The sequence below is a fragment of the Punctularia strigosozonata genome, assembly GCF_000264995.1.
Source record: "Punctularia strigosozonata HHB-11173 SS5 unplaced genomic scaffold PUNSTscaffold_29, whole genome shotgun sequence".
Taxonomy (NCBI): domain Eukaryota; kingdom Fungi; phylum Basidiomycota; class Agaricomycetes; order Corticiales; family Punctulariaceae; genus Punctularia; species Punctularia strigosozonata.
The window spans coordinates 10731-21673 of NW_006767461.1; the positions used below are offsets into that span (position 1 = coordinate 10731).

Here is a 10943-nt window from a genome sequence, read left to right on the forward strand (position 1 = left end):
GATGGGGGAGAAAATGGGTGAGTCATGGCCTGCGTGTGTATGATTAGGCTCTCATACCGTTGATCAGGTCAAAGGATGATGGCGTCGCTGTTGCCGAGAAAGCCCCCGCTAAAGAGAAGAGTAGGTTCGCATCCTGCTTCCTCCATCCTAGACATTGACAGATTGACTTACTGATGTCACTCAGCAGGGGAATCTCCTCCAGCAAGAGAAAACGTGAACAGGAAAAATCTTCTGGAATGGCAAAACGACAGTAAGTATCAATATCTCTTTGTTTGTGACCTACCCACTGACGTCCCCTCAGACATTTGGTTATTGAGAACAAAGCTGGCGAAACGATTGAAGACACTATGAAGTGTGTTTATGAAACCTGCGTCAGGTCCACTAAACTTACAGACTCTCTAGGAACGAATCCCCCGACCACAACCACGGATTACTTGTGCAGCTGTAAGACTCCCACTTGATTTCCGTAAGGGCACGCTGTTAAGTGGTATATTGCAGGCTGGACTCTGTGAACGCCTCTGGTCATGTATCAGAGGCTACCTCAGAGGTACTGGTCAAACTGGCATCGGAATTGAACAAGTATGTGTCAATGCATCTTCCTTATTCTTCATAATCATAATCCAACCCAGGAATGATACACAGCCAGGATCGGACCCTGAGATGCCAAAGTATGCTGCTCCGCGATTGAATACTTCCGAGAAACGCTCCTTCACTAACAGAAATGTCAAGGGGAAACGAGAAAATCGTCGAGCACCAGTAGGTCATTAGACGCCTCTGGAACCAGAAGCTAATGGTTTTATACTGTAGCATACCGCCTTCTCCACCACAGACTCACAACAAATCTTCCCGGTACATCAACTAGCTAATTGTTCTGGTGTTTCTCCTGCCTGACCAATATTCAGAACCTCTCACCGGATTAGCGAGGCTCCGGAAAAAAATCAGGAGTGAGTTCATGCCATTATCTTCAAGTGTCAGTATCAGTTTTGGACTTACGCAGAAGACAGACCTGAGACAGAGAGCTGTGAGGTGTGGCGCACATACCATAGCTGTGGCCTCCTGGATCCAGAATTAGAGGCTACTGTTCAAGGTCTTCCTCCTCTTAGGTACTTCATCTTCCTCTGCACGCTTACCGCCGTCTGAAAACACCACAGCTTACACATATACCGGATTGATTCACCTGATGATCCAGGCTTAATGCTGTTTAGCAGCTTCAAGCAGTGGCAGATCAACGTTCCGTATGTTACTGTCCCTTGCACTGGCTTGTGTGGCTTATCTAGATTACAGCGAGCTAAAGCGGATTATAACGTCAAAGGGAACTCCAAAATGTGCCAATCCAGCACGCATCGATCCATCACATTTCAAGGTGATCAAAGGCTATGGTGGCAGCGAGTACCTCGGTAACGACAACAAGATATCCATATTTTTCAACATTGGCGTGGTTCAAAACAGCTATCTAACGGGTGAAGGGAAAAGGTTTGCCAATACCGACAAATTCGTTCACGGTATATCACTCGCTGCGCTAGCCTATGAGTTCAATCGCCAGTTTTCCTTCATGATGACGGTGACTGGAGACCAAGATGATCGCGGTGAGCTCCTTTGTCTTTCAAGAATGGTGTGAGGTTCTTACTTGTTCTTGCAGTGAGGATACCATACGAAGAGGGTGAACTCGACTTCAACACTCGCCCTGGAGGTATTTTATCTATGGCTTTCAGAACGAGCACCAGCTGACGTTGACTAAGGTCCCAATGCGGTGACCTTCAGATCCTCTCGCCGCAAGCACCAGATGGTCGTGGGTGCCCGGAGTGTGACAGTCCCCACGGACGGAATGCCAGTACCTGGCGTCTCTCACCTAGTAAGGTGGTCTGCTGGAAAATCGTCTCTCGGGTATACAGACAAGGGTAACTTGTGCAATACTATCAAGCACAGCAGCTGCTGATGTATTCTAGTCCCTGTCTATGATGGGAGGGACCTCGAAAAGGTTGTCCTGGATGGAAACGACTTTGATCCGAACGTGCTCCCGCTATTTCCTGCAGACGTCGAGGATAATATGATTGTGATGGTGGGGTACGCCATCAATCGTTGGACCAAGGCTGGGGTTGAGGGCTACGTTGACGTTCGTTTGAGTTTTAATATTGTTTATGCAGTCGTTTTGGCAGGAAATGAGGGAATTGAAACCATTAATAGCTGATGGAACTAGGGTCACACACTGTAACGTTCTCTAGAGTAGACCAGAGACCATAAATGCTATGTACTGGCGATATTGTCACCCGAAGTATTGCAACACCAAAGTGTGTTTATTTTCTGGCGTTGGCTAGTCGTCACCATCGTCCAATGCTGTACATCATTGAGCTGGCTAGGGTCATACATCCATATTTCTTCATGTACCAGCTATGTACCACTCTAATGGTGTAGTCTAATAGTGTAGAACCGGGACCTGACTCTCCTTGTTAATTCTTGAGTTCCACGGAACAGCGTGGCTTCGTTCTTTGACTAAACACATGTATTGTACCTCCAGACACGCTGAGAGGATAACATAGCGAGTTGCATGGCTCGAAGTTGAGGTGGACAATTCCAGTGAAACTACACTGCAACGCTGGATGCACTGAGCAGAGTTTAAATGTCGTATGATGCGAGAGGTCAGCCACAAGCACGACGATGAGCTCGAGGACAATGCTCGGACCATAAACACATAGAGATACTGCTTTATCAATGCATATAGAGCGAAGCAAGAATCTAATGCACTACATGTCTACCTGTACGCGCTGTAAACGACTCGTACAGAAACGGCAGGTGCACACCTGCCGTTCACCCAGGTTCACGCATAGCGAGGTACACCCTAAGTAAAGTAGAGGGCAGCACCGGGGGGGAGGGGGCGGGGCTGAGCGGGGGTGGGACTAAAATGCAAGCCGTGGTGGTGGCGACATCTACAAAAATCGGCAAGTCAGCCCTTGTTGATGTATCAACACAGACGCATGCGTGAGACTCACCTTTGCAGACTCATCGCCAACTCCTCCATCAATGCGTGCCCCCGGTTAGCACAAGATTCGGCAATGTTGCGGTTGTCGTTGTAGAAACCCAGCCCGTGCCAAGGTTGGTAGTGCATGTCCGGAGTTGATGTAAAGCATAGAAGAGTGTGGAGGGGGGTTCGACGTATGTGCAACACCACCGGTAGGTCGTCCGAACGACCAGTAGCAGCGCGGCAGGCGCCGTGCATGAGTTCGCAATGCCACTCATTTCGGTACGCTCACAATCCGCCGTATGTGCTCTTTGCCTGGGCATGACACTACCGGTGATGTGGCCGGAGCACGGACGACGCTCTTTTGAACACGAGTGTCATGTGACGGTGTTTTCGTGTGTTTGGCTTGATGCACGACTTGCAGCCCCCGTGTCACCCTACCGCACCACACATCAGAGCCTCGCTGCTATGAACGGACAAAGCAAGAAAGGAAAGGGTAAGCTTCGAAATGTGTCACCTGGACCTCAATGTTTAACTGGAACGTGATGATCTCCGTGGAACTCTCTTCAGGTAATAAAAGGAAGGCACATCACGGGAGACGAACACAAGGAGGTCAGATCCGGAAGAACAGGGCCTTCGCCAAGAGTGATGGGATGGTCAATTCTATCCACCGCCATTCTGTGGAGAGCACAAGTGTGTCACATTGGTTTTAGATTGCCAGCTCATCACTCATTGGCCTAAACTTTAGTCTCACGTGTGCTCCCCAAATATCCTAGCGCCTTTATAAAAAGGGTGCGAGGGGAGGCTAAAGTGCTCCAGATGTTACGGCAAGGATGGGGAACCAACCCCATTCTCTTCACCATTATCATCCCATCAGGCTTCAACCTGGTTTATACCACCCGCAACGGCCTGGCACCCCCCCAATATCCGCGAGCTCCCCTCATCGTTCTCACCAAGTTTTTCGGGGAGGAGAAATGCGAGACCCTCTTTGCAGAATTCGATAAGCTTCTGGCCATGAAGCCAATCTTCCACGCTGATAAGGCACTGCGGAAGAAGGCTGGTGACTCGCGGTCGAAAGTCAATCCTGCGCTACATTTCGGCGTATGGTCGCACTACTCGAAAGTGCCACGTGTCACTGCCGATACGAGGGAGCAACGTCCCGAGGTCCTGCGCGGCGTAGATGCTGTTCTTCAAACCATCAATAAGCATTTTGCCCCGTCCATCAAGGCATTCCTGCAGTATCACGCGCCTCCTCAACACAATGTGAAAGAAATGTGCGTGTTATCCCTTGTATCTTTGTCGTTCAACGGTGATTGAACTATGGACAGGTGTGCTAAGCATGTCCGCTACTATCTGCATAAGGAATTTGAGGAGCGCCCTTGGCTCGACATGGATGGGGCATTCTTCACCATTGCATGCAAGGAGGGATCAAGTGAGCTATGGCATCTTGATTTCGTCGATGACGGGAGACTCTATGCCCTCCTCTTCTGCGTGGGACCCCCTGGAGGCTGGGTCGGTGGTGACCTGGACCTTGCACAACTTTATGCCAGGATCCCGCTCGGGCAAGGCACACTGGTGGCGTTCCTTGCCCGTAATCTTGTCCATCGAGCTACTGCGGTGACTAGTGGTCGACGATTTGTGTTCACGTGCTTCACTGACCATTTCACGGTCAATATGCTTGCAAGGCACCCTACAGCGAAATCGGTGGAGGAAATATTCGATAGATATTATTAAACACCAAACACCTCCTATGCCGTAGCTCAGTCCATTGGTTACTTTATACATTGCGCGTTTATTGTTATAAATTCGAGTTTCGCTTGCTATTTGTTCATATCGGGGTCACATGACCAGCTGGAAAGGAGCAGGGATGTGGGATATATCAACACCATGTACAGCAATGCACATCATCCGAAGGTGAACTTCTGCTTCACCGCATCAGGTGTTAATGTCTTCTCCAGCAGTAGTTGTGCTGCTTTGAGGCGCAATCCTTGACTTCGGTCCTTCATATAGGCATTTGTTGGCGCACGGTCACCTGATCGGTTTGAAAAGATGACGTGTCCCAAAAATGTTGAGCACCGACTACGACGATGTTCGCTATCCTTGCCGCCGCATCTCCCGAAATAACATTGCACATGCCTACTGGAGTCTTTCCATCAATTCTGGGGGTGATATCCTGCATTGCTTCGCCCAGTGGCGTTCTTGGACACGAATATGAATCGCCAGTGCCGATGACGTGTTGCTTTGCCCTACTAGCCCTGGTGTGCCTTCGAACGCTCCTGAGAGCAATTTGTCCCTGTGAGGTGTCACGTACCAGAAAGCGATGCCGCAATGTGTCCTTTCCACAAGGTGGAGGTCGTATCCGGGCATCGGTAAAGCTCAGTGCTCTGAGATCGTATACTCAGATTTTTGGCGGCGCTACCGAAGAAGGAGAAGACGACATTGAATATGTTTATCTATTTCAGTTGACATTGACACAACTCACCGAACGTGTCGCACATGAGCAGAAAAAGTGTTTCCATGCTTTCTACATACCATTGCCAGATCTTGGGAAGTTCGTGCCCGCCAGAAAGCTGTATGACATCCTAAGAAAACACAACATAAGGTGCCCTCGAACGTCTCGTAAACTGGAGGACTTTCGCTCTCTTTTGGCGCAACATTCCTGCACCACAGCATGTGAAGTAACATATGCAGTATTCGAGCCCTGCTCAAATGGATCCCCAGCAGAGAGACAAGGAGCCTGTTGCACCCAGCCCGTAGTGGTCGAAGGAATGATACCACAGGTGCAGCGTCCTCTGACATTCCGGTACTACCACCCTGTTACATCAGAAGTATCAATAGCAATGCCAGAGCATGAGCATGCAAGCCCGCACCCACAGCCCCTGGCTTTCCCCCCCCGTCCTCACTCCGTTGCTGGACTGAGAGATCTCGTGTCTGAATTTTGTGCCGCAATATCTGAAGAGGCTCTTTTGGAAGGAGCATGTGGTGTATGTGGCCAGTTAACGCCATTGAGAGATCTACTAGACGTAAATTCTGTGGATGCAGATTTGACCTGTCTCATTAATGATGAGCTACCAGCTATGGGAGATGTAGTGGCAGGTCTGGAGTCAGGAAATCCTGTCCTTTGTCCCCAGGGGACACATAGACCAAAGGGTGCTAGCCATCTAGTGATCAAAATGTGTTCTGAGTGCTATACATCTGTCATTGACAAGAAGAAATGCCCTAAGATGTCCTTAGCAAATGGACTTTGGCTTGGTGAAGTTCCTGTTGAGTTATCTCGCTTGACATTTGTGGAGAAGTTACTTGTAGCGAAATACCGCCACAATGTATGTGTAGTATCTGTCAAGATGGGTCAAAGGAAGATGAGGGCGAATGCAGTGGTTTTTCCGCAGCCTGTTATCAAGGTCTGTAGGATACTACCACCTCCAAGAGATGAGATGGATGAGGTATTGGCCATATTATGGACAGGTTCAGCGGCACCTGTATCTGCAGACTTCAAAAGGGTGCCAATTCTTGTGCGACACAGGGCTGTGTATGAGGCCCTTATCTGGCTGAAGCGACATCATTCCGATTATGCAGATATCGCCATCTCTATGGATAACCTAATGCAATACTCAGAGGATGTGCCTCCTGTTCATATATCACACTTACATGCTGGTGATGTAACTGAGCCTCATAACGTTCCTGTATTCCATAATGGTGATGACGATGATGGGGCCGTAGTGGATGGCCCTTGTCCATTTGTTGTCGAAGGACTCCTCGGTGCTGACTTGGCTCAAATGTCAATTGAGCGTCAGAAGCAGGTAGCATTGCAGCATTTGCATTCCGGCAAGAAGGTTCTTGCTGTGGGAAAAGGGCGGGACCCAGTTGGAACCTATGCTGACCCTAGCTATTATCCAGGCATGTTTCCGTGGCTTTTCCCCTTTGGTGCTGGGGGTCCATGTAATAAGTCAATCCGAGGAAGTATGTCCAGAAAGACACATGTCCAGTGGATGCTCATGTACCACGACAAGAGATTCCAAGTCGATGAATATTTTCCTTTCATCGTCTTTAATCAAGATCAGATCTCCCAGGCATCTATAGCAGGAATTCTCATGGCTAAGCGAAAACACATGCGCCACCTACCAAACAGAATCAAAATGTTGGACCAAGAAGCTCTGGAGTCTCTTATTCGACGTGGCGAAGAGGGAGAATATCTGAAGCCTGAAACACCTGCGGAACAGAATTGCTTTGATATATTGCGTGACTTACAGTATGTTCACGGACATGTTCAGGGATCTACAACAGCTAGAAAGTCTCTCCGAAAAGAAATTAAATCTTTGATGTACGAGAATGGTGCTTTCACCCTCTTTGTTACATTTTCTCCAGTGGATTTCAAACACCCCATATGCCTCTACTATTCTGACACCAATGGAAGGACTATGACAGAGCTAAACACTCGTTTTCCCGATGTTGGAGAGCGATTACGAATGATATCATCGAATCCAGTTGCCTGTGCCCGATTCTTTCATTTAATGGTAGACCTGTTTGTGAAGAAGCTCTTGCGGCCAACGGAAGGAGGAGGACTATTTGGAGACACAGAGGCGTACTATGGAACGGTGGAGGCACAAGGAAGGCTTACCCTACACTTGCACTGTCTCGTATGGCTAAAAGGTTCCCTCAGTCCTCAGGAGCTAAGAGATCGCTTGAAATCTGGCGATAAAGAGTTCCGATCCCGAATGATTCAATGGCTCGAGTCCATCCACCAAGGAGAGTTTACCACAGGAACAGAAGCTGATATTGCCAAGAGATTAGATCCTCTCGCCAAGATAGCTCACCTCGACGATATGTTTCAGGGTGTGAGCACTGATGAGAGAGGTACAAAGGGTATTCTAAGTACATTGCCACCGCTTCCTCCAAATGTGACCTCAGCTTCTCAACTTGATGGATGGTATCATCAGCTGAGCCTGGATTCCGATGTAATTGCATATCTTTCCAATCGCCACAGCCCAAACCATGGGTACGGTTGTATGAAATCCAACGGACAGTGTCGAGCTAGATTCCCAAGGGAGACTCGCGCCGAGACCCACATCGATGATCATGATGGGGTTATATATATGAAACACAAAGAACCATGGCTCAATACATATAACAAGATACTCACCTACCTGCTGAGGTGTAATACTGATGTTGTGTCCATGCAATCTGGTACTCAGCTCAAGGCAGTGATCGCATATATCACCGACTACGTGACAAAGTCAACCTTGAAGACCCACCATATGTTTGACTCTGTAAGGATGATTCTAAACAAGTCATCTGAGATAATTCAGTGCAATGGTGTGGACGAGGATGTCACCCGCAGGATGGTGGTCAAAATTGTCAACTCGCTCACAGCCAAACATGAAATCGGCGCACCCTTTGTCGCTTCGTATCTTCTTGACTTTCCGGATCACTACACCAATCGTACATTTCGCAACTTCAATTGGAAGCAATACGTCGCGATCTTATCCACAATTTCCGATGCTGAGAAGAATGAGGAGATCCAGTCCCAGGTCAATGGTGAAGACATTGTTTTACTTGACAACGTCAATGGCACCGTGGTCGAGTTACCTCATGTTCAGGACTGGCTCTACCGTCCAGTCAAATATCGTAACTGGTGTCTGGTTGATTTCCTGAAATTTACTTACAAGAAGAAGTTGGGTGGACCGGAAAAGCATTCTGTCAGAAAGGAAATGGAGAGTCCTGTGCATTTTCGAACATATCCTGATGAATGTAGTTCACAGCGATCAAAGCGCTATTTGTTCGGCGTGGGACACATACAACGTGACAGTCACGTGCTCTGCGAGCGAAAGGAAAGTGAACCATTCACTCTCAGTTTCACGGAGTCACCTCCAAGATGTGATAAAGGTGACCGTGAGTTCTATTGTCAAACCATGTTAGCTCTTTTTTATCCTGGATGGTACAGTTCCACCGATATTAAAACGCCAGAAGAAAGCTGGCACTCTGCATTCGAAAGAGTTGAGGATACACTGCCTGATATGCATAAGAGAATGATTAAAAACTTCAACATTCTTTACGAATGCTATGACTGCAGAGACGACCTAAGAGATTCTAGAAATATGGATCTTAATAATCCTGCTTTAGCACAAATATTAGGCTACAGTCCTGATGATAACATAACGGTACCTGTTCAGAATCCTGAAATCGATGACATGACAGCGGCGGAAGTAGTTGAGTATTGTCCAGAGACATTCGTACCGCGTGAAAGGATCTATAAGGGTCTCTCTGAGATGCAGAATATTCTAGAGAGACATCATTGGTTCTCTCCGGCACCAATATGTAACGTACCCTCTCTTCCTCTCAGGTTTGATCCTCCCAGTGGTATGACATCAAAGCAGTGGGCAGAGATGCTGAGTACACAGCGACACAAAGCAATTACACAGAAACAAAATTCGGATACAGTCTCCGTGGACTTGAATGTATCTATTCCAGATGGTTCTCTATCTAAGCCATCAGTGCAAGACCCCACTGGACATGTATCAATCCTCGGCATGGAAGAGATTGACTCTAACCATAGCGTTATGCCTTCACAAACACAGGCAAAGGAAACACTTATACATGACATCATCATCGAATTCTCATTGAATGAGGAGCAAGAAAGAGCATTCAAGATGGTTGTGGAGGGGTGCACAGGTGATCAAAAACAGCTCATGATGTATATAGGCGGAATGGGTGGAACAGGCAAATCGCAAGTGTTCAAGGCTATCACAGCATTCTTTGAGAGGAGGGGTGAAGCATATCGATTCATGATAATGGCACCCACTGGAAGTGCTGCAGCCAATGTAGGTGGCTCAACATATGCATCTCTGCTTGGGATTGGAAGGGATGAATTTGGGTCTTCCTCAGTGGCTACACTATCAAAGATACGGGAGAGAATAGGTCGAGCAGATGTATTTCTCATAGATGAAGTGTCTATGGTCAGCTGCGAGCAGCTGGCAAAGATCTCATCACAGTTGTGCTTAGCAAGATCTCGGCCACAGGAGCCTTTTGGAGGATGTCATATCATATTTGCTGGTGATTTTGCTCAACTACAACCTCCTGGCCAGGGTACACCGCTCTGGACTGACGTTCTTGATAATGAGAGTCCCAAAGTCAAGCAAACTGTTAACAAAGAGAAGGCAAAGTTTGGCCGTGCATTGTGGCTCCTTGTTACCAACGTAGTCATTCTAAGGAAGAATATGAGACAGCAAGGTATGTGTGAAGAAGATATCAAATTTCGGACTGCCCTGGAGAATTTGCGATACAAAGCATGTACCCAGGAGGATATAACATTGCTCAAAAGTCGTGTTGCAGGCCCATTGCCTCACCAACCAAAGCTCAGTGATCCAATATATCGAGGAGTTCCCATAATAACTGCTCGAAATGTTCATAGGGATAAGATAAATGAAATGGGAGCTGCACGATTTGCTCTTGACACAGGTCAGGAGCTGATATGCTTCAATTCCAAAGATAAGTGGGCCAGACGTAAGGATCTCGAATCCTTGAGGGCAACTCAGAGAGCCCATGAAAAAACCCTAGACTTGATTCGCTCCCATAACATAGTTGATCCTGCCATACAGAAGATGCTTTGGGACCTTCCTCCATGCTGCACGGACAATCATGCTGGATCATTGAGCCTTTGCATTGGTATGCCCGTCATGCTCAAATATAATGAAGCCACAGAGCTGTGTGCAACTAATGGTGCAGAGGCAACCGTGGTGGGGTGGCTGGAAGCTCTCTCTGAAGATGGCCACAGATATTTAGACACTCTGTTCATAAGACTGCAGAATCCACCTCGAGTACAGCATCTACCAGGGCTGCCTGAAAATGTTATACCAATTGTTCCATCATCTAAGACCATCACATGTGACACACAAGCGGCGAAAAAGCCGAGGATTGAAAGAAAGCAAGTCCCGATTCTCCTCAATTTTGCAATGACAGACTTTTGCTCTCAGGGTCGTACCAGGCCAGT

The 10943-nt window shown here is 47.8% G+C and overlaps 6 protein-coding genes across 6 annotated transcripts; all 6 read left to right on the forward strand.

The window, feature by feature from the left end:
- Positions 1-721: 721 nt before the first annotated feature.
- On the forward strand, positions 722-2188 carry PUNSTDRAFT_48109 (uncharacterized protein; the record flags this gene model as incomplete). The annotated part of the gene is made up of 8 exons (XM_007389272.1): positions 722-756; positions 903-944; positions 1047-1103; positions 1152-1235; positions 1285-1586; positions 1640-1690; positions 1740-1898; positions 1947-2188. The coding sequence occupies 8 exons, from the start codon at positions 722-724 to the stop codon at positions 2186-2188; spliced, it is 972 nt and encodes a 323-aa protein (XP_007389334.1).
- Positions 2189-4333: 2145 nt separating this feature from the next.
- Positions 4334-4585, forward strand: PUNSTDRAFT_37406 (uncharacterized protein; the record flags this gene model as incomplete). The annotated part of the gene is made up of 1 exon (XM_007389273.1): positions 4334-4585. A coding segment is annotated over one exon (252 nt), but the record flags the coding sequence as incomplete, so codon positions are not given.
- A 1595-nt stretch (positions 4586-6180) lies between these two features.
- PUNSTDRAFT_78185 (uncharacterized protein) lies at positions 6181-6813 on the forward strand (the record flags this gene model as incomplete). Its single annotated transcript, XM_007389274.1, has 1 exon — positions 6181-6813. A coding segment is annotated over one exon (633 nt), but the record flags the coding sequence as incomplete, so codon positions are not given.
- A 138-nt stretch (positions 6814-6951) lies between these two features.
- Positions 6952-8161, forward strand: PUNSTDRAFT_117024 (uncharacterized protein; the record flags this gene model as incomplete). The annotated part of the gene is made up of 2 exons (XM_007389275.1): positions 6952-7551; positions 8159-8161. 2 exons carry the CDS (start codon positions 6952-6954, stop codon positions 8159-8161), a joined length of 603 nt encoding a protein of 200 aa, XP_007389337.1.
- A 1352-nt stretch (positions 8162-9513) lies between these two features.
- PUNSTDRAFT_78186 (uncharacterized protein) lies at positions 9514-9954 on the forward strand (the record flags this gene model as incomplete). Its single annotated transcript, XM_007389276.1, has 1 exon — positions 9514-9954. A coding segment is annotated over one exon (441 nt), but the record flags the coding sequence as incomplete, so codon positions are not given.
- A 21-nt stretch (positions 9955-9975) lies between these two features.
- Positions 9976-10941, forward strand: PUNSTDRAFT_19582 (uncharacterized protein; the record flags this gene model as incomplete). The annotated part of the gene is made up of 2 exons (XM_007389277.1): positions 9976-10456; positions 10493-10941. Coding segments are annotated over 2 exons (930 nt in total), but the record flags the coding sequence as incomplete, so codon positions are not given.
- Between the last annotated feature and the right edge of the window lie 2 nt (positions 10942-10943).